At 42.7% G+C, this 22,599-nt stretch overlaps 2 protein-coding genes and 3 non-coding genes across 5 annotated transcripts in view; 2 read left to right on the top strand and 3 right to left on the bottom strand.

Moving 5' to 3' along the window:
* The first annotated feature begins 1,531 nt into the window (after positions 1 to 1,531).
* TRNAM-CAU (transfer RNA methionine (anticodon CAU)) lies at positions 1,532 to 1,604 on the top strand. Its single transcript has one exon. It is a non-coding gene; the product is annotated as a tRNA-Met (tRNA).
* Positions 1,605 to 4,605: 3,001 nt separating this feature from the next.
* Positions 4,606 to 4,679, bottom strand: TRNAT-CGU (transfer RNA threonine (anticodon CGU)). The gene has a single exon. It is a non-coding gene; the product is annotated as a tRNA-Thr (tRNA).
* A 487-nt stretch (positions 4,680 to 5,166) lies between these two features.
* Positions 5,167 to 5,238, bottom strand: TRNAA-AGC (transfer RNA alanine (anticodon AGC)). The gene has a single exon. It is a non-coding gene; the product is annotated as a tRNA-Ala (tRNA).
* A 2,989-nt stretch (positions 5,239 to 8,227) lies between these two features.
* GPX5 (glutathione peroxidase 5) overlaps positions 8,228 to 22,599 on the top strand; it is a 44,755-nt gene continuing 30,383 nt past the window's right edge. Inside the window, exon 1 of the mRNA XM_070456885.1 lies at positions 8,228 to 8,539. The gene's annotated coding sequence lies outside the window, so the exon portion shown is untranslated. The remainder of the gene's footprint in view (positions 8,540 to 22,599) is intronic.
* On the bottom strand, positions 12,909 to 20,883 carry GPX6 (glutathione peroxidase 6). The gene is made up of 5 exons (XM_020890425.2): positions 20,683 to 20,883; positions 17,918 to 18,071; positions 15,912 to 16,029; positions 14,635 to 14,734; positions 12,909 to 13,866 (listed from the first exon to the last, which is right to left on the bottom strand). Exons 1-5 carry the CDS (start codon positions 20,767 to 20,769, stop codon positions 13,660 to 13,662), a joined length of 666 nt encoding a protein of 221 aa, XP_020746084.1. The 5' UTR covers positions 20,770 to 20,883; the 3' UTR covers positions 12,909 to 13,659.

Raw genomic sequence — 22,599 nt, 5'->3', positions numbered from 1 at the left:
TCACATAACATTTTATCAATAATAAAATATTCCTGTTCAGTAGAAAGTTGTCTGAAATTTTATCTGTGACTGTTACACCTTACTAGGACAGGGCTTGACACATCATAGGTACTCAGTAAAATTTTAGTCAGTTGTATAATACCCATACATTAAGGTAGGGGTTTTCATCCAATAAAAACTTACTGAAACCATACAATGTACCAGTCACTATTTTAAGTTCTGGGAGGGAAACAGTGAACAAGAAAAATACAAAGCCGATGCCCTTGTCAAGCTTATATTCTAGAAGAAAAGACAGACAATAAATAGTGCAGGACACTGGGGTTTGATCCCTGGATCAGAAAATCCCCTGGAGAAGGGAATGGCAATCCACTCCGATATTCTTGCCTAGAAAATTCCATGGACAGAGGAGCCTGGTGGGCTATGTAGTCCATGGGGTCGCAAAAAGTCAAACACAACTCAATGACTTCATAGTAATCATAGCTAAGTGAGCCTGAGTTCTACTGCTTCTCATCTACTGAGTAGCCACAAGCCTGTGGGCAAGTCACTCAAACTTACTCGGTCTTATTTTTATCATATGTAAATGGTATGACAATACTAAAAGTTGCCTACGGTGATAGATAGATGGCCACTACATGTAACATACATAAAAACTGCTTAAAAGAGTACCTTGCCCGTAATATGCACTCAATCCAGTTTGCTATCATCATTTGTATCATTTATTAGTATTCACTGAACAACATTTTTGTGTTGCGTTCAGTCTTTTAAATAATACTGTGAAATATTATCCTATTTTACAGATAATGAAGTTTTAAAAAATGGACATATTCTCAAAAAAACCAAGTGAGTTATTTTTCCTAACTTAATAGATGGCACACACAAGATTTACACTTCAGTCCTACAATATCTATTTTGGGAAATTTTTCACTTTGCCAGATTGAAATCCAGTGTATTGTTTCTCCATTTTCAATCATCTCACCCCATTTCTTCCACTTTATCTCGCCTCTGTTTACATTATTCTGGACTTCCAGCCAGAATTGAAAGCCCTTCAGATCATGGACTTGGTCAGACATCAATTTTAAGGGGAATACTGGCAGACAAGGAAGATGCAGAGCTAATAAGGAGACTCCAGCTTCACCCTCAGCAGAGCTAAGCATATTTCTGTGTCCCTCATTGTTTCAGTCTGGAAATCTTCCAGCCTGTGGACCCAGCTCAGGCCCCTCATATCTGTATCCCACTTTCTACACCCGTAGTTGTGAAGTAGGGCACAGTGAAATCTAATGAAGTCTGATGTCAGCCAGCAGTAAGTGGTATTTAAAGCATAGTGGGAGAAAAAATTTCACCGTGTTGCATATTTATTTCAAGGATGAAATCCTGAAATAATTTTGATCATTGTGACATACTCAGAGCAACAGTAAATATGCCACAGCACATACTCGTATCTTGCACTCTGTTTGAAAAATATAACTTCTCAGAAAGTTTGTGTAAACTTGAAAGAGAATCAATAGTTTTACTGAAAATCTCTTGCCTCAGAGCCTTCTTAGCGCAGTAGGCAGCGCGTCAGTCTCATAATCTGAAGGTCCTGAGTTCGAACCTCAGAGAAGGCACAGTAGTTTTGTCACTCACGCAGACTCTCATTTGAGAAAGAAGCAGGGTAACAAACAAAATTCACTATCCCACCAATCAAGTTCTGTGTGAAATCTGGGCCTCAGGACAAACTCCCTGTCATCATGATGCGATTATAAATTGGGCTGTAGTCCTTCAAGAGGTTTAGCGGATTTCTTTCGAATCAGGTTCCTTAGGCAGCAAAGCAGTTTTTCAATATGTTGCCTATAGCCATATACTTGGATTAACTGTCTCTTTGCTGCACTAGAAAATTAGCAAAAATTTATTACCTTAAAATAGCATAAATGTATTCTTTTACAACTCTGGAGGTAAAAAGTCTGAAACGGGTCTTGTGGGGTTAAAATCAAGGTGTAGCAGAGCTGCCCTCTCTCTAGAGGTCTTGGGGAGAAATCACTCCTTGCTTTTTCCAGCTTCTAGAGGATGCTCCTATTCCTTGACTCATGTTCACATCACTCTGACCTCTGCTTCTGTTGTCTCATCTCCTTCTCTGACTCTGACCCAGCTACCACCCTCTTATAAGGACAGTTTGATTACATAGAGCCATCCAAATATCCAAGATAATCTCCCTATCTCCAGATTCTTAATCACATTCCTTTTGCTTGGCAAGATAACATATTCCCCAGGTTTTAGAGATTAGGAAATGGGCAACCTAGGGTGGGAGGTGCGAGACATAATTACACCTACCATAGTCTACCTGCTGGTCCCCAAAGATTCACACTTGTGCCACATGAAAAAAATATTCACTCCATTCCAGTCTCTCCCCAAATCTTAACTCATTTCACCATCAACATATCTAAATCTTGTCCTTTCAAAACTTCCAAATATCATCACCTAAATCATCCAGATTTGGAATGAGTGAGGCTCTGTGTATAATCAATTCTTATTTATTTTATTGATTGCTTCTTTATGTGCTAGATATCCTTCTAAACTATTTTATGTGTATTTACTCCACAAGTCCTCCCATTAACTCTATTAGGTAGGCTTATTACAATTTCTATTTTGAATACATGAGGACAGTGATGCCCATTGAGAGAAAGCAATTTACCAAAGGTACCGTAGCTAATAAGTGGGACAGTTGAGATTTGAGTACAGGCAGTGGGAACTAGTTAAATAAAGCTCTAATTCAAAATGAACAGAAGTCAGATTCAGGCATTGTTGGGGGGAGGAGCATCAGTTTTCTATTTAATATTGCTACTCAAGTTCTTAGAGTAATAATAGTAGCCACTTCATGGCTATTTGACCCCATGAACTGTAGCCTACCAGGCATTTCAGTCCATGGAATTTTCCAGGCAAGAGTACTGGAGTGGGTTGCCATTTCCTTTTCCAGGGGATCTTCCCAACCCAGGGACTGAACCCTGGTCTCCCACACTGTAGGCAGACACTTTACCGTCTGAGCCACCAGGGAAGCCACCACTTCCTCATCAAAAAGTTAAAAAATTATATTTTAACATGTCAGTGATTTTACTAAAGAACAGATGACATTCTGGTTAGTCCAGCTCTATCCTATGCTCTTGGAGAAGGCAATGGCACCCCACTCCAGTACTCTTGCCTGGAAAATCCCATGGACAGAGGAGCCTGGTAGGCTGCAGTCCATCGGGTCGCTACGAGTTGGACATGACTGAGCGACTTCACTTTCACTTTTCACTTTCACACATTGGAGAAGGAAATGGCAACCCACTCCAGTGTTCTTCCCTGGAGAATCCCAGGGACAGGGGAGCCTGGTTGGCTGCCATCTATGGGGTTGCACAGAGTCGGACACGACTGAAGTGACTTAGCAGCAGCAGCAGCATCCTATGCTCGCCTCATACTCTTTCATTGCTTTATTTTTCTCTGCAGACTTCATCAGTATCTTATTTGCTTACTTATTTTATATATTACTTTCTTTATTTTTCGTGTCACCCCCAGGAGAATGTAAGATCCACGACAGCAGTGCTTTTTGTTAGCTTTGTTTGCTACTGTATTTCCTGCCCTTAGAAATATTCCTGGGGTAGTTATCGGAGGCAGGGATGAGGGGTGGCAGGCAAAATGAGCGAACGTGGTCAAAAGGTATAAACTTCCATTTATGAGATAAGTAAGTCCTGGGGATGTAATTCACAGGTTGGTGACTACACTTAACAATACTGAATTGTATATTTAAAAGCTGCTAAGACAGTAGATCTTAAAAGTTCCCATAACATGGGAAAAAATGTAACTGAAAATAAAAGGAAAGAAAGACAGAAATATGCCTGGTACATAAAAAACCAGCAGCTTACATTGTTGAATTAATTGATGAATCAATAGGAGACAAAAAGACAAGGAAGCTCCATAAGTCTCTAGGGCTGAATCTACCTTTCTTTAGATATCTGGCAGAATTCTCCAGCTTGCTCTTTTCACAGTGATTTTGTCCTAGCTCTAGGGTGTTTGTATCTAAGACATTTTTCCTTCCAGTTGATCATCATTCCTGAAATATTCTAATGTTTTCCTTAAGAGAGATAGCATGGGAATATACTATTCTTCCTCATAATCTCTTCAAAATGTGAAGCATGACCCTGCAAACATCCTAATTTTCCTTTGTAGCTAGTAATAGATTCATTGTTCATTATCTTATTTAATGAAATCAATTATAGAGCTAGAGACTGTTAAGAGCCTAGACAGATTTATACATATTTTTCTGTCTAGTAACACTGTAGGTGATCAAAAACATTTTACCACAGTTTAATGCAAAACCTATTTGAAAAGTGATTGAGGTATAAAGTAACATGCAGTATTAGGTGGTTTGCATTTGAATTGTCATCTCCCAAGAATTTACTTTTTTTTTTTTAATTTACTTCTTTTTAAAAGTAAGGAACCTGAGGCAGTTGCAATCAAACAACCTGCAACGTATCTGATAGAGTTCTAGGGCTGTAACTTTGGTGAGAATTTGTGGAGGATCAATAAGAAAACACAGTTAACTAGCCAACATAAAATTTTCAGAAGTTTGCCCTACCTTCGAGCAAAAAGGAAAGGCCCTACTGGGAGTCGAACCCAGGATCTCCTGTTTACGAGACAGGCGCTTTAACCAACTAAGCCATAGAGCCACCTGAGAATCAGTGGGAAAGTTAAATCTCCCTCATTTTACTTCACTCCAGTAGGGAGTAGGGGTTGGGGGAGCTTAAGAAAAAAAAAAAGAACTACACTACCCTGTAGTTGGCTCTGAGATGAATTGATAAAGTAGCATGACATATATAAATACTATCATGTGTAAAGTGGGAAGTTGCTATATAACACAAGGAGTCCAGCCTGGAGCTCTGTGATAACCTAGAAGGGCGGGGGATGGGAGGTGGGAAGGCTAGAGGGAAGGGAGGGAAGTTCCGGAAGGAGGGGATATGTATATAATTACGACTGATTCGCATGGTTGTACACCAGAAACCAACAGAATATTGTAAAGCAACATTGTCCAATTTCAAGAATATAAGTTTGAGCAAATCAGCACGAGTTATGAGTGACAAGTTTCAACAGGTAGGAAAACTAAGAGCTACCTTAAGTAGCACTGAACAATTGCTACTCGAAAAGCCAAGCCCCAACTGGAGGTGCCGGGGATTGAACCCGGGGCCTCGTGCATGCTAAGCACGCGCTCTACCACTGAGCTACACCCCCTACAATGTTACCTGCTTTGTGGAAAATACTTACTGGCAATAGCTATCTGCATTATTTTTCAACAACCCTAGCCTAGTACAACCCAGTTCTGTTCTGGAGAATTTTGTCCGTGCATTTGCCCTCTTCACATGGAGATCTTAGCTCAACAAGAGTATGAAGAGCTAGAAACCAGAGTAACATCTACTGACTTGCAGTGGTTTATTCTGTTCTACTCTAGGGATATAGTTGATTTAAAGAAGGTTCCTTACAACCTTAAAGAAGAAACTATTGCTTTGAAGATTACAAATTTAGAGCAATGTAGTAACAAAGTAACTAGGGAGGAAATTTGTAAACTAGGAAAGGTCAGTTAAGGTTTGGCTTACAAGTCACTGATAAATTAGAAATCTGAACAACTTATTCCTAGACAAGATGATTGAATTACTGGGTGTGAGTAAGGAGGAAGCCAGCATAAAAAGATCCTCAACTTTTTCTCTGAGGATGGTAAAGAGTGGTTATGATGTCTGTAAAAGAACTTGGGAACTTCCTGAGCTTAAGTTTCACTTGAGAGACTAGTGCCCAAACAAACTAGTCAGACACTTGTTGAATAAAAGTTCTAAAATCTCATGTATTTTGGCTAGAGTAAGACTCCATACATTCATTGTGATTTCATTCATAGAAAAATCTAGGGCCATTTTGTGATCATCAATGTTGCCTAAAAGACTGGTAAGCTAGAAGATACAAGTAACTACAACATCTTAAAATAGGGTGATTATCTCTTGATTGCTGTCATGGCTCCACTGTTTGAATAGGCAGGAAACTCTGGGAGCAGTGACTTAACACCAGGAACTGATTACCAGGTTCTCTGTCTTGTTTCCACTTTTTTCTTATTTTATGCCATTTAATTGATTGGTTCCAAACTTGTCTCAAATCTAGGAACAAGTACTCTTGAACTGAATCAAGATGTCTTTTCCCAGTAATAGATGATGCTAACAAAGTAATGCTCAAAATCCTTCAAGCTAGGCTTCAACAGTATGTGAACTTCCAGAACTGAGGAAGTTCTGGAACTTCTGAACCAAGAACTTCCAGATGTACAAACTGGATTTAGAAAAGGCAGAGGAACCAGAGATCAAATTGCCAACATCCACTGGACCATAGAAAAAGTAAGGGAATTTCAAACAAAACATCTACTTGTGTTTTATTGACTACACTAAAACCTTTGTGTGGATCATGACAAACTGGAAAATTCTTCAAGTGATGGGGATATCAGACCACCTTACTTGCCTCCTGAGACACCTGTATGCAGGATAAGAGGGAACAGTTAGAACTAGACATGGAACAATGGACTGGTTCCAAATTGGGAAAGGAGTACATTAAGACTGTATATCATCACCATGTTTAAACTTATATGCTGAGTATTTATCATGCAAAATGCCAGGCTGGATGACTCACAAGCTGGAATCAAGAAATATCAACAAAAGCTATGGAAAAAACATAACTTTGTCTATAGGGACCTTTGTTGGCAAGGTGATATCTCTGCTTTTTAGCAGGTTTGGTACAGGTTTGTCATAGCTTTTCTTCCAAGGAGCAAGTGTCTTTTAATCTCATGGCTTCAGTCGCCATCCACAGTGAACCCAAGAAAATAAAATCCTCAGATATACAGATGATACCACTCATGGTGAAAAGCAAAGAGGAACTAAAAGCCTCTTGATGGGAGTGAAAGGAGAGTGAAATAGCTGTGTTAAAACTCAACATTCAAAAAACTAAGATTATAGCATCCAGTCCCATCACTTCATGGCAAATAGATGGGGGAAAAGTGGAAAAAGTGACAGATTTTATTTTCTTGAGCTCCAATATCACTGTGGATGGTGACTGCAGCCACAAAATTAAAAGACGCTTGCTCCATGGAAGAAAAGCTATGACAAACCTACAGGGTATATTAAAAAGCAGAGAAATCACTTTGTTAACAAAGGTCTGTATGGTCAAAGCTATGGTTTTTCCAGTAATCACGTACAGCTGTGAGAGTTGGACCATAAAGAGGTTGAGGGATGAAGAATTGATACTTAGGAATTGTGGTGCTGGAGAAGACTCTCAAGAGTTCCTTGGACAGCAAGGAGATCAAACTAGTCAATCCTAAAGGAAATCAACCTTGAATATTCATTGGAAGGACTGATGATGAAGCTGAAGCTCCAATACTTAGGTTACCTGATGAGCCGACTCATCGGAAAAGACCCTGATGCTGGAGAAGGGCAAGAGGAGAAGCAGGTGACAGAGGATGAGATGGTTGGATGGCTGCATGGACTCAACGGACATGAGTTTCAAGCAAACTCCGGGAGACAGTGAAGGACAGGGAAGCCTGGAGAGCTGCAGTCCATGGGGTCGCAAAGAGTTGGGTATTACTTAGTCACTGAACAACAACTACCCGGTTGTTGGCAGAGTGGTAAAGAATCCGCCTGGCAATGCACCAGACAGGGATTCCATCCCTGAGTCGGGAAGATTACCTGGAGAAAGAAATGGCAACCCAGTCCAGTATTCTTGCCTGGGAAGTCTCATGGACAGAGGAGTCTAGTGGGCTACAGTCCGTTCGAAAAAGAGTCAGACAGGACCTAGCGTCTAAACAACAACAATCCAGTTGTTAATCTGTTGCCTTCCGAAACTATGCTGTACTATGCCAACTCCCGGGAGATGCTTCACTTTCTGAGAACACGCTGAGGGCAGAAAAATAGGGCAGCAACGGTAATAGGCAGGTGGAGCGTTAGACAGGATATTTCTGTTATCCCAAGGAAAAGAGTCACAGAAAGTCGCGGCTAGGAAATAAGTGATAAAGACTATTATAATATATATTTTTAAAAATATATGTAATCTAAAAAAAAAAAAAAAAAAAAAAACCTTTGAGGATTTGCAGGAAATAACGGGCCATATGTGATAACGTAACTCATTTGAGGTACCTGAAGGGCCAGACTGGTAGGAGGAGGAACCTGCATCTTTCGGGTGGAGCCAAGGGGCTGGACCCAAGGGCCATCTTCCTTCAGCTACAGGTGTCAGCCCGTGCAGTTTCTCTTCAAATCCCGCGCTGTCATTCTCAAGAGCACGGTCAAAATCTGTCGTGACATCTTTCCACCCGGAGCCTTTTGAGACGGGTGTGGAGGTGGGAGTGGGGATAGGGGTCGGCAGGAACCTCGGCAGCTTCCGCCTCAGGAAATTTGGTGAGCGCTTGAAAAAGTCCAACCCGGAAAAAGACTGTTCACTTCAGTTCCCCCCGACTTCTTGTCCTCCTCTGTTCCTCTCGGACTCAGGTGGTCCTGAAAATCAGCTCGTAGAAAAGGTAACGCTTTCCCCGCTCTAACCCAGTCCCTGCACCCCGCGGTGAGCCCCTCCCCTCCCTGGTGCTGTCCACCCTCGGTCGCACCCCCTCCCACTCCTGGGGGGGCACGAGCATAAAGCCGGACGAGGGGGCGTTGCGCACATGTTCGTGGCTGCGAGTCCCCTGCAGGCCCGGTGTGGGTGGGGGAAGGGCCCTGGGAGCTGGGGTGGGTCTGGGGGCCTCAAGGACAGGCGGGAGCTGAGACGACTCGTGACGTGGGCTGAGAGGCCCCGGACCGGGGAGGAGAGGCCCGAGGAGCGGTCCAGACTGCGTCCTTAGGGTGGGAACCCGCAGGACCCTGGTGGCTACGAAGAGGCGCATCACGGATCCCAGCCCTGAACTTTGGGAATTAAGGCCATGAACGTATTCAGCGAAAAAGTGCGTCTGTCGCACAGGTGTTTCTTTCCATAGCTTTTACAACAGGTTCTTTAAAAGGTCGCGCCTCGAATTCCGGGTGGTTAGAGATGAGGGGGCTGGGAGTGGGGAGGGGAGCTCGTCTGTTTTCCGGTTGCGGACAAGAAATGTAACTTATTTTCGCGGGCCCCTAAACTCCGCCGTCAAACCTGAGACTCTTCTCAGGGTTGTCACAGTTCCAAAGCCGTCTCATTATCCTCAGCCGCCATCTTCTTCAGAGAATTTCCTTTAACCAAGGGGAGCCGTCTCACACTGGTTTTGCCTCTGGGGTTGGAGGGTGAGCCCATAGCTAATGATTGATGAACGTGTTACAAAAGTCCATCCCTCTTCCTTCACGGTGGAAATAATTATAGTGCAATTTATCTGAAGCTAAACTCCATCAGAAGTTGCATCCTTACTTCTCTCTTTCCCCTGCCCTATCTTTCTTCACTGATTCCCTTTTCTTAAACTACTCTCTCAATAAATTATGTGTACCTGAATCCTAGTCTCAGCGTCTGTCTACTGGGGCCTGAAGCCAAGTCAAGGAGTATTCATGAGATCACAGAGCAAGATTCAATGTGCTGTGAAAGAGACTTTGGCTACTCTTTATCAAGGTTTGGGGAATCCAGCTTCCAGAATTACCGTGGGGACTTTCAAAGCCTAAGAATCACACAGTCCACAGGGAAAATACCACATCTCTGCAGCATCTCTCATGGGGGAGACTGTATTGGGGTCTTACTTCCAGGGATGGGCTGCTTAACAAACTGGGAAAGGACAGTTTGAGAAGGTCTCAGTCCTGGTTCTCTGGGACTTTAGAACACTGTCCCCAGGGACTCTCCTCAAAGGTTTTGTGATTAGCAGAGCCTTATTGATTCTAGATGCCTGCTGGGTGGTGTGTTTGGGTAGTAGATTCATGTGACAATACTGGTTTTGGAGCCAATTAGCTCAGGTCTTTCCATGATAGATTGTATGAACCTCTGGTTCAAAAAAAAATAATTCACAGCAGTAGTAGTGCCAGTAATAAGAGTGATGATCACCATGATAGTCACAGTCAAGTTTTAACTGCTGTAACAGACTAGAGTTCCTGAGACACTTCTGGGCAGTCTTCCCGTCCCAGAAGTTTCTGCCTATGGCTTTCTCCAGGGCTAAGATCTGTTACATGGATTGGTGAGGAAGGGAGAAGTGGAAAGTTGTATCTCTTGATCTTCTCTTTTTATAAAGACTACCATCATCATCATCAGAAGCAACATTCTGATCAGGACTGCTGCTTCCACACCCTTCTCTTACCTGCCCTCATCTCCCAATGCAATGGAATTTTTTTTTTTTTTTTTTTCTTTTTCATTTCTCTGGTCTTGGCTATCCCCAGAACAACTTCTCTTTTTTCTCTTCCGGGCCAGCCACTGGAGGGCATAAGGGGTATGACACCTGGACTTTACAGAGCAGTGGCAGGATTGAGACCTCCTAGACACTCAAGTGGAGAAGGAAATGGCAACCCTCTCCAGTATTCTTGCCTGGAGAATCCCATGGACGGAGGAGCCTGGTAGGCTACAGTCCATGGGGTCGCTAAGAGTCAGACACAACTGAGTGACTTCACTTTCACTTTTCACTTTCATGCATTGGAGAAGGAAGTGGCAACCACTCCAGTATTCTTGCCTGGAGAATCTCAGGGACGGAGGAGCCTGTGGGCTGCCGTCTATGGGGTCACACAAAGTCGGACATGACTGAAGCGACTTAGCAGCAGCAGCAAACACTCGAGTGTAACAGACTCAGGTTGAAGCCACAGTTCTCCGCCTTTATCATTTTAGGTTCTTCACTGTGGAACATGGGATGTTGCTCCCCTGGGGCATCCACTTTTGTCCAACTAGTTTCCTGATTTGGGCTGGACCAGTATCTTGAGAGGATTTTATACATTGTATCATCCCATCATCCTCTACCCACTTCCTGCACCTTGAGTATTCTGATTTGAAAATAGTGACAGATTTGGAACCCTCCTGAGGACAATTCAGGTCCTTGGGGGTTCTCAAGAACTGCAGAGATTTAAAGATAACTAATAAATGAAGCACATATTTTTCAATACCACTGGTAGCTGGTTCTGCAATCCTGTCACTTCCCTAATTACCCTATTGCCTAGTAAAGGATGTATGGTGTCTCAAATCCTGTGGGTTATGACCAAGGACAGGCTTCCCAGGTGGCTCAGTGGTAAAGAATCTCCCTGACAATGCAGGAGATGCAAGAGATGTGGGTTTGATCTCTGGATCAGGAAGTTACCATGGAGTAAGAAATGGCAACCCACTGTGGTATTCTTGCCTGGAAAATTCCATGGACAGAGGAGACTGGTGGGCTACAGTCCATGGGGTCACAGAGTCAGACATGTTCAAGGACATTCAGTTTTTTAAAAATACATAATTTTGTTTATTTTTGGCTCTGCTGGGTCTTTGTTGCTTCAAGGGCTTTTCTCTAGTTGTGGCAAGCAGGGGCTACTCTCTAGTTGTGGAATCTGGGCTTCTCATTGCTGTGGCTTCTGTGGTTGAGGAACATGGGCTCTAGGGTGCCCAGGCTTTGGTAGTTGTGGGCTCCTGGGCTCTACAGCACAGGCTTAATAGCTGTGGCGCATTGGCTTAGTTGCTCTGTGGCATGTGGGGGGCATGTGAGATCCTCCTGGATCAGGGATCAAACCTGTGTCTCCTGCATTGGCAGGTGGATTCTTTATACCACTGAACCACTAGGGAAGCCTCAGCTTTTTTTTTTTTTTGGCTGTACTGGGTCTTAACTGCAGCACACAGGATCTTCAATCTTTGTGGGAATGTGTAGGCCCTTCAGTTGCAGTATGTGGGATCTGGTTCCCTGACCAAGGATTGAACTCGGGCCCCCTGTGTTGGGAGCATGGAGTCTTAGCCACTGGACCACAGGGAAGTCCCCCCACCCCCCCAGCTTTGTTTTTTTTAATCAATTTTTTTTTCTTACTAGATTTTGAGTTCAAGAAGACAGAACATCCAAATATTTTGAAAATATTTTCCATTTCTCAAGTGTGTCTATCATCTATGAATATTTAGTCTTAAGAATCACTTTCCTGGTCATTTCTGGCTTAGTCTGTCAATTTTCATGTTGCTGTATAAAGATTAAGTCAGGGATCACATCTATTTAGGTACAAACCAGGATTATATTTGACATTACTCACTGATACTTGGATTTCGTGTACTTTTTTAAGGACAAAAAGACCCTTTTAAAGTGCAAGTAGTGGGGATCGGGATGGGAAATACGTGTAAATCCATGGCTGGTTCATGTCAATGTATGACAAAGACCACTACAATATTGTAAAGCAATTAGCCTCCAACTAATTAAAAAAAATAATAATAAAATAAAGTGCAAGTAGCTGTGTTAATAGTAATTTGTGAAAAGGGAAAGAAAAAAACACCTATTTTATTCTTCATACAATCTTTTCTTTTCTGTTTCTGATATTCTCAAATTTGTCTTCATATGAAGATTGAAGTTTAATTATAAAACAGCATGGGCTAGATAGGGCTTCCTGTATATTCTTGACTCCTCTGATTAGAAGTGGGTTTTGGTATGCTTTTCTTCTACTTGTATGTGTTTTTAGATTTTTAATAGTGAGCAGAAATTAATTTTGTAAACAAAAATGTATGCCTATTTGTTGAGAGAGAGAGAAGATTCAAGAAGGGACTCCCCAGGGGATCTGAATGAGGCAGTGCGGGGGCTAACTCCGAGAGTTCTGTGTTCGTGTCGCGGCAACTGTGTGCAGCCAGTCCCACCCAGTGTTTTTGGATGAGCCAACGAAAGGTCTAGAGCACTTATGAGAAAAACAAAATACTTAACAGCTAGGTGAGCTAGGTACTTAAGGAAGCAGAAACGAAGTGAGAGGAAGAAGTGGTGACTCCACACATAATATAGGACTGGAAAAACACCACGGGAAACCAGCTGCTGCAGAATTCTTTTTAATTTGAGACAGCGATAAGGATGAGTTTATAAAGGGTGAGGAGAGAAACCCATCATTCCGAATGAAGGAACATCCCTGCCCAGGTGCCATGACCTGAATGCACTAAGGGACAGGCACCAAGGAAGGTTCTGGTTGGGTCCTGCCCACAGGGGCTTTGGGACCCACCATCATGGAGATGCCCCTCCACTCATGTGAGATGAAATTTCTGTTCTCACTCTGCCTTCAGAGATCCTACAAGAGAACTCGGGGTATCAGGGAACTAGATGAAAACTAACTAGGGAGAGGAAGAATTTAACGCATGCCTGTCTTGGAGGAGAGAAGAGGCTATTAAGGAGATCCTGAGAGTCTTGCTGCCAGTTTCTGCTTTTCTTAAAACTTCAGCATTGGGAAAGGATGGATGTCAGGACTTCTGGGGATTGCGTTTTTAGGGACATGGGTAGTCCCTATCTATAATATGATTTTCCTTTGGAATGGAGTGGAAAAATTTTGATATTTTGAGATTAGAGAGTTGGGAGATAGGTTTTCTTTTCCTTAATTGTTTCTCTCTCTCTTTCTCTCTCTCTCTCTCTCACACACACACACATACACACACACACACACACACACACACATTTGGGCTGTACAGGATAGTTTGGTCATGTGGAGGCTGGGTGGGAAAGGACCTGAAGCAAAGATGGGATCCTTAAACATGTTCTTCAGATGGGAGGCAACTTCTGACAGGGTCTGGATCTTCCTATTCGCTTTTGAACTGCCTCAGATACTCCAGCATGTCTGATTTAACTGTGCTGACTGAAGCCCGGTGGTACCAACGCATGACAGGGACTCCATCAGGCCCCACTAGAAACTTCTCAAAGTTCCAGCGAATGTCATGGACCTTCATGGGCTCCCAGAAGAGCTGACTTGATGAGCCCAAAAGATCAGAGGTTGGAGGGCAGGAGTTCTGGAGCAGAGAGAGAGAAATCAACGATGTTTTTTCTGTTTCTGTGTGGTCTCGTCTTATCCCCACCCCTAGAGTGTCTACTCACCAGTATGTATCTCAGTATATTAACTAATTGACATGCTCCTAATGAACCACAGACATTTCAATATATCATTACCAGTACATCAACAACCAAGAGTTAGTATGATAGCAAATAGAAAAGTTTATTCCTTTCTCTGTTTCTCCCTCAATCCCATGATTATATCACAGTGCTTCAAAGAAAGACTATCTTCTGTTTTTGTGTTTTGTTTTGTTTTTTGGTAAGTCTGAACACTTCTAAAGCTTTGGTTTCTTTAGCTTAAAAAAAGGGGATCCTTTTGTTCTGTTCTGTTCTGTTTTCTATGGTTCTAATACTCTGTGACACTCTTTATTACCTATTTCTGTGTCTCCCTGATTAGATATGAATTCTTTCAAGGAAGAAATTATGCCCTATTAACATTTGTTAACTCATTGTGTAGCACAGTTCTTGCACATAACAAAAGATTTGATAAATGTTGAATAAATGAATCATTACCATTCAGTAAGGAAAGTTAGTCTATATTAGAGCAATCATATTTATATGTTTCTGTTACTTGAAGCTAAAGCTTCACAACAAATATTGCCACTATCCATGAACTTATCTGAGAATTTCTCTCCAAGAAGTCCAAACTCAATTCTAGACTTGAGCCCCATGCTTTCAGGGCATTGTTACCTATCTGACCAATTCTTGCCAGGTTTATGTTCACTTACCTTCAGGAAGGTAAAGACCTTCTGTTCTTTTTCTCCATTCACATCCCCTTTCTCAAAGAGCTGAAAATTGGGAACAAAGCCACCACCTGGACGTACATACCTGCAATGAACCAGAACAATCCTGAGACCATTCAAATTAAGAAAAGGGTGGATAATAATGGCCACCACAATGTGGCCACAAAGTGAAATTAGAGATAAAGAGAGGTTGTAGACAGGGAAGATGAGGATAGAGCGGTCTTTGGGAATCAGGACTTCATGTATATGCTTTAAGGAGCCAATAGAGAATTCCAAGAAAATTGGAAGCAGGATATTATTCCTCAGCCATAAAAAAGAATGAAATAATGCCATTTACAGCAACATGGATGGATCTAGAGATTATCACAGTAAATTAAGTGAATTAAGTCAAACAGAGAGAAACAAATATGTTATCACTTATATATTGAATCTTTAGAAAATGGTACAAATAAACTTATTTACAAAACAAATAGAGTCACAGATATGAAAAAGAATCTTATGGTTGTGTGTGCTCAGTCCTATCAGACTAATTGTGGCCCCATAGACTCTAGCCCATCAGGCTCCTTTGTCCATGTAATTTTCCAGGCAAGTATACTGGATCAGGTTGCCTTCCCTTCTCTAGGGGGTCTTCCTGACCCAGGGATCAAACCCAGGTCTCCTGCATTGCAGACAGATTCTTTACCATCTGAGTCACCCGGGAAGCCCAATGTTATGGTTACCAAGGATAAACTGGGAGATTTGGATTGAGATATGCACACTACTATATATAAAATAGAAAAGTAATAAGGACCTGCTGTATAGCACAGGGAACTCTATTCAGTACTCTGTAGTGACCTACATGGGGAAAAGATCTAAAAGAGTGGATATATGTGCACGTGGAACTGATTCACTTTGCTATACATCTGAAATTAACACAATATTGTAAATCAACTATACACCAATAAAAATATTTAAAAAGAAAATTGGAAAGCAATATTTTAAGGTTAAAATTCTTGATTCATTTCTATTTCCTAGGTTCTCTCCTTTTTCATGTGCTGCTTTTTCATTAGATTTCCTGTAGTCTTATCATTAAACAACTCAAAGGTAGAGAGAATTGTTGAGCACTACCAGCAGGGCATGACTGAATCCAAGGCATCAAAATGACGTTCTTGAACCAGTTAATCTGTCAATCAGCCCAGAAGTCTCCAGAATGAGAGGCCTCGAGGTGGAATGTGGAAGGAAAATTCTAACATGGTCTCGCAGGGTCCAAAGCAGGCACTTACTTGAGCCCCATAAGGATCTCTGAGTTCTTTGCTGGCTCTTGTTTTCCAAATTGGTTGCAGGGAAAGCCCAATACAACTACACCGAAAGGCTTCAGCTCCTCCTGTAGTGCATTCAGTTCTGTAAGCAGAGGGTGAACAGCATGGGTAGCTCTATCTTGAGCAGTAAAAGCAGTATCTATCACATAAATAAGCTGAGGACTATGAAGGGAAAGATTCAAGATCACAAAGTTTGAGGAAACAGAGGAAAAGGCTAGAACACAGACTTCCAAAAACACATCCAAACAGTTGCCATTTTTCTTGTGCAGAAGTTCCCATAAGTGGCTCCACTTTGTCATCCAATAGGAGCCCTTCTTTAAAAAGCACAGATTGCTTAGATTGGTGTGTGTGTGTGTGTGTGTGTGTGTGCGCGCGCGCGCGCGTGTGTGTGTGTGTGTGTGTGTGTGTTGGGGGCGGGTCCTGTTTGATTCTGAAGAGAAGTCAGATTTAAATGCCATTGCCTTCCTTAGTTGATTGATCAAAACATGTTTTAAGGAATGGCAAACAATATGGACATTCTACCCCCATCCTCCCACTCTGCCCATGGTGACACAATGTTACACTCCAGTCACCCTCCCAGGACCACTCTTTGCTGCTCTAAGCTGTGAGTATAGAGGGGATCAGAGAAATGCCAAGTCTAGTTCCAGAGCATTCTTTTTGTCAGTTCCAGTGACATAAATGTTGCCATTTCCCTGAAAGACTCATTTGATTTAAGGCTACAGACTCCAAACTGCTCTTTCCCACTGCCAGGAAGCTTCCCAGTGTCTGTCTGGACTTGTGCCATTATTTCCAACTTCAGCCATTTTCAGTTCAGATTTATTGACTTCATGACCAGCATCAGCCAGTCCTAATCAGACTCAGCTCTATCTGCTGGCATCTCCTCTTAGCCCTCACTCCAATTAAAGAGTGCATAGATAGTAACTACATTTCCTCTTCTCTGCCATTTGGAAGTGCCTGCAGAACCCAAGGGTATTTTTCCAGAGGCTCAAAGGTCAATCTTCTCTCTTGTTACCAGAAGTTACCAGTGAGAAAGATAAAATTAGCCCCTGAAAGCTAGATTCTGGCCTGGGAGTTATAGCTAGAGCTTGTTGTTCTCCTCTTGAACATAAACAATTTCACAGAAGATCAGTATCATACAAGTGACCAGACAAAACATGAACATTATTCAAATCACAAAAATGACCAAGTATTACCGTATTCTTACCAATCTAAGTGATTGCTGTTTACTTATCCTTGTTTTATTCCTCCTACTCTGTAGATATGATTTATTAAGATAACAATCACTTCACTGTACCCGTTTCCTCATTTCCTGACAGCATCCAATCCAGAACCAAGTTTCAGTCCCTTGAACCCTTCCCCTCACGTAACACAAGCTCAGATCCTCAAATAAGTCCTTTCTATTAATAACATCTTCTTACTGAGAAGCCTCATGGTTCCCTACAGTATATGTTTTCCCTCAGAACATTGAGCAACAAACTCAAATACAGATACATTCCTGGTGGTCTTTGCTAAATCTCTGGGAGAATCTTAGTTCTCAAATCCCAATATAATTCTCCTGACATTTCTAAGGAGCAGAGCAGTGGCAGGATGTAGGGGATAAAGTCACATGATCACCTATCTTCCCCCAGACGCTTGTTTCTTCCCAATAACAAATTAGCAAAACCTTCTGGAGTTAGGACTTCCCTAACTCCAGAAGGTAGAGTGTCTGCCTACAATGCAGAGGACCCGGGTTTAGTCTCTGGGTCGGGAAGATCTCCTAGAGAAAGAAATGGCAACCCACTCAGTATTCTTGCCTGGAAAATCCCATGGACAGATTTTAGGCTGTAGGACAGCCTACAGACTGGTAGGCTACAGTCCATGGGATCACAAAGAGTCAGACATGACTGAGCAACTTCACTCTCACTTTCTGGAATTAGACTATGGCCATATGACAAAGCTAGCTCCAAGAGAGTTGAAACATGAGTTCTTACCTGGATACTGAGCTGTCAAGCCTCAATAGGTGGCCACATTGACAAACAGGACATGCTTGCCCGCATACTGCTTGAATTGGATATACTCCTCACCATTGAGGGTGAGGGCTCCATACTCATAGATGGTGCCTGTCACCCCCTTATAGCAATCCACCTGAAATATAACAAAAATAACCATAGCGATGCGATGATAAAGCAAATGATAATCTCTAACATCTGTGAACTTTTTGGAACTCTAAGAACTGAAGAGAATATTCCAAGTAATATTTTTAGTTATGGCTAATGTGGTGTCCATTGGAAGGACTGATCCTGAAGCTGAAACTCCAATACTTTAGCCATCTCATGTGAAGAGTTGACTCATTGGAAAAGACCCTGATGCTGGGAGGGATTGGGGGCAGGAGGAGAAAGGGACAACAGAGGATGAAATGGCTGGATGGCATCACCAACTCAATGGACATGAGTTTGGGTAAACTCCAGGAGTTGGTGATGGACAGGGAGGCCTGGTGTGCTGCGATTCATAGGATCGCAGAGTCAGACATGACTGAGCAATTGAACTGACTGAATGCCACAACTGGGACTTTCCAGGTGGTTCAGTGGTAAAGAATCTGCCTGCCAAGCAGGAGATTCGGGTTCGATCCCAAGATCGGCAAGATCCCCTGGAGAAGAAAATGGCAACCCACTCCAATATTCTTGCCTTGGAAGTCCCGTGGACAGAGGAGCCTGGTGGGCTATAGTCCATGAGGTCACAGAGTCAGACACGACTTAGCAACTAAACAACAACAATGCCACAGCTAGAATTTATACCTTCTAATTTAAAATCATTTTTGCAGTGGTGGGACAAGCACTTTATAATCATCTTTCCATTCCTTGAATCTTAATACAATTTACTGTCATCCTCCGATTGACAATTCACAGTTTACCTGCCCTCTCTTCCATATCCTAACACCCCATTCCAGTCATCCTATCTCTTCGCAAATATTTTTAACAGATTTTGGCAGAGTTTCTCATAAAAGAAATATGTTTTGCATAAATTTCTCACCCATATGTTCTCACATTGTAGTTTCCTTTCCCCAGAGCCCAGCAAACTTGTTCCTCCTCTAGATCCCAGAGGCATTTTCCAAAGCTTTGCCAGTAGGGACTTATTGGTACTTAGAAAATTCATCCTCAATGCTCTTTCTTATCTCTGTGTAAAATAGGAAGCAAAGGGAACAGAATTCCTATCTACAAACATGGCAAGGGAAAAAAACCGACAGGATCTGGAACAAAATGCTAAAATGCCTCAACAGCTTCCGGCTGTCTTTATCATGTATGGATGCCACCTTGTGAACTGGGATGTAGAATCCCAAGAATACTGCAGCTTGGAAGAGCCCGATCTTTCCTTCTTGGCTTTCAGTTCTGCTCCAATTTGCTTAGGTCTGTTTGAAGAGATCAGGATGCCCTAAAAACACAGCCTTTTACTCACAAGATAATATTCTACAGCAGAAATTCCACACCCAATCAGGCAGCTGCTGCTGACACAGATGTGGATGGCCCTCAATGGATGCTTTTTTTTTTTTTTTTTTTTTCAGAGAAGGGAAATGATCTTACTACAGCTACCAGTCTTGATATTACATTTATAATAGATTCATGTTCTATACACCATTTTACACTTCACATGAACCCAATAATAGAGCACTTGAAGGGTGGTTTGAGGACCTGCACAAGTATCATCTGAGAACAAATTAGAAAAGCAAATTTGGGACTCTACTAAAACCTACTGGATCAGAAGCTTTGGAGGTGTGACCCAGTAACCTGTGCTTTAACAAACTTTCTAGGTGATACTTATGTGAGTTGAAATCTGGGGATCACTACACTACAAGATAGGTTTTCTCCAACTTTTAGAGAGGAAAGAAAGGGGTCAATAAAAGATATCTAACTGGCTTAATATCACAGTGAAGCTGTGTTTTTGAACGAATATGCCCGATTTTAAACTTAAAACTTGTTGCTTCAAGTCGTTTACTTCAGTCGCCACTTTGCATCCTAAGACACATATACACATCTTTAACAGGGTGCTACTGACAGCAAATGTGGACATTTTCCTGGGGTAGGGGGAAGCATTTGGTGATCTGGAGCAGTACCAAGACTTAAAAGCAAAGATCTTACTCTGATCTGAGCTCTTGCCAGATCACTTCCCCTGAAATTAAAACCAGCAAGCAACTCTCCTTGCCTTTTGCCTTTTATTATTCCCTGAAAGTGAAAAAAAAAAAAAAAAAAGCCCCTCTTTCCCAACTCTGGAACTCCTTAGGACACATTTCAGCACCAGCTTCTTTTTCCATCTGCCCAAGGGTTTCAGCTTCTCCAAGAGCTGCCAGTTCAGCCTCCTTCTCCATTCAGTTACTACTTCACATCCCTGTTTCCCGGACCTGCAAGATTGCCCAGTGTTCCAGACCAGGGTGGACAGGATGGGTTCTGGGCTATCCAGCGGCCACCAGGGGCAAGTGGCAAAGCAGAACACAGGGAAAGCAGCCTTCGTCCTTCACCCACTTTTCCACTTTCTGCCCAGTGACCCATCAGGCTAAGGGAAGATGATCCATGTAAAGACAGGCAGTTTAGGAGAGCCTCTGCCTCAGAGAACAGGAGTGGCAATGGCAGGTGTCAGTTAGGAAAGGCTGGGGAGATGAATCTCGTCCTTCCTAGGAGAGAAAAAGGGAGAACTCCTGGCTTCCTTGGCAGCCTAGTTCGCCATCAGTGCTGGAACCCACCTGGGTTCCCTGCGGGACACTTACCTTCATCTGTTGCTGCTTCGGAGTCAGCTGAGCTAAGCCGACCAGGAACAGTGGGAAAAGACAGGAGGCCCAGAGCCGCAGGATCATGGCTCGAACTAGGAGCTCCAGGCAAGTCTCAGATCCCCAGGGATCTCAACCCCTTTTGAGCTCCCGGCAGGGACCAGTTTGAAGATTAATCCTCCAATCACAGAGAAGCATTAACACACGGGCAAACCTCCCTCCACCCTGCGATCCCTCCCCCTTCCTCTTCTTCCCTCTCCCCAACATTCACCTCCCCCCCTCACTCTTCCACCCCAGACCAAAAGCCCTGAAGGCTCAGCTGCACCCAGTACCTCCCCTTGACAGGCCACCCACTGGTGGTTCTGGCACCCGTATCCTGGCAGGTAAAAGTGGATGCTTCCCCCTTTGGAACTTGAAATACTGCCTCTACCTTCTCCAACTGCTTGGCAGTTCCCAGGTGCCAGCGCTGCACCCAGGAAGTAAAGTCACCACCACTGAATCAGAATCTGTTTTTTAAAATCAATATTCTCATGTAATTTATATGCAAACTAAAGTTTGAAAAGCATTGTCCCATGTGACTATTAATCCTTTGTCCTGTCCCCTCAAACTTTCATCACTTAATCCACAGCACACTGTATTTTCTAACTATGAATTCCAGCTGTGGGGGCCTGAGTGTCTCGGACACTCTTGAACTTCTCCCCTGGAGAAGGGCTTGTTAATGCAAGAGTAACACAAATGATGGGTACACATTCACAGGGCAAGTTATCTGGGAGAAAGCTCTAAAATATGAGTTAAGGAACTTCCCTGGAGAAGGAAATGGCAACCCACTCCAGTATTCTTGGTGGGAAAATTCCACTGACAGTGGAGTCTGGCAGGCTACAGTCCATGGGGTCGCAAAGAGTCGGACAAGACTAAGCATGTAAACAGGAGAATCCTCCTTGGTTGCCTTGGGCTTGACTAAGCTTCATTTGCTGTCAATAATCATCTCTACCCCCACTTACTCCATAAAACTATTTCTAGTAAGATCCTAATAAGGTAACAATCTGAAATTTGTTGGAAAGCATTAATATTTGAATTGGTGAAGAGTCAGAGTTATTTCTCCCACCCATCCTCACTCCTATTTTCTCCCCTCCAGGTTTTCCCTGACAGCTCAGCTTTACTGAACTCTCCTGTTTATTGAAGTGATACCTTCTTCCTCTTAATTCTAAGCCCTTTTACATCCAGTCCCTTCCACCTGCCCTGCCTCTTCCAGGTTCACACAAAAGGCTTTCTCTGCTCCTGAAACTGAAGTCTGGATGGGGTTGAATTCTCATGAACTCTGTTGGAAGATAAGCTTTCTGTTATCTCAAATTTCTTCTCAAAGACCTTATAATCTGTGGCCTGCTCGCTGATATCGGATCCAGCCAAGCAGGTCCTCAGGCATTTGGAGCAGCCATGTGAAAGTGTCCTCCTCTTGACACAGGCCTACACACATTCATGAGCTCCTTGGCCTCTCACCTTCTCATTTTTAAAAATGGCTAAAAAAAAAAAAAATTAAAAAAAAAATGGCTAAACCTTAGACTATGATATATACCTATGATAAGGGTATTGACTAGCTCCTTATCTCAGAAAAAGTTAATGTCTCTGTACCTTAGTTTTCTCATTTGTAAAATCAGGGTAATAACAATGTTTACCTCCTAGGGCTGCTTTGAGAATGGAATGTGATTCTAACTATGAAGAACTCAGCCCAAGGCCTGAAACATTTAAGCAACTATTTTTCTTCCATATGTTCATCTTTTTGCATGAGAAAACCGAAGCTCACAGAGAGAGTGACATCTCAAAGGTCACAGATTAGTAACGGTGAAATGAAAGCAAACTCTTGGCTCTTACCATAGAGTCCTCACTCTGGTTCCACATGAATCATCAGTTGTTGCAACT

This window comes from Odocoileus virginianus, chromosome 27 (genome assembly GCF_023699985.2).
Source record: "Odocoileus virginianus isolate 20LAN1187 ecotype Illinois chromosome 27, Ovbor_1.2, whole genome shotgun sequence".
In the NCBI taxonomy this organism is placed as follows: Eukaryota; Metazoa; Chordata; class Mammalia; order Artiodactyla; family Cervidae; genus Odocoileus; species Odocoileus virginianus.
This window is presented reverse-complemented; position numbering and strand designations above follow the sequence as displayed.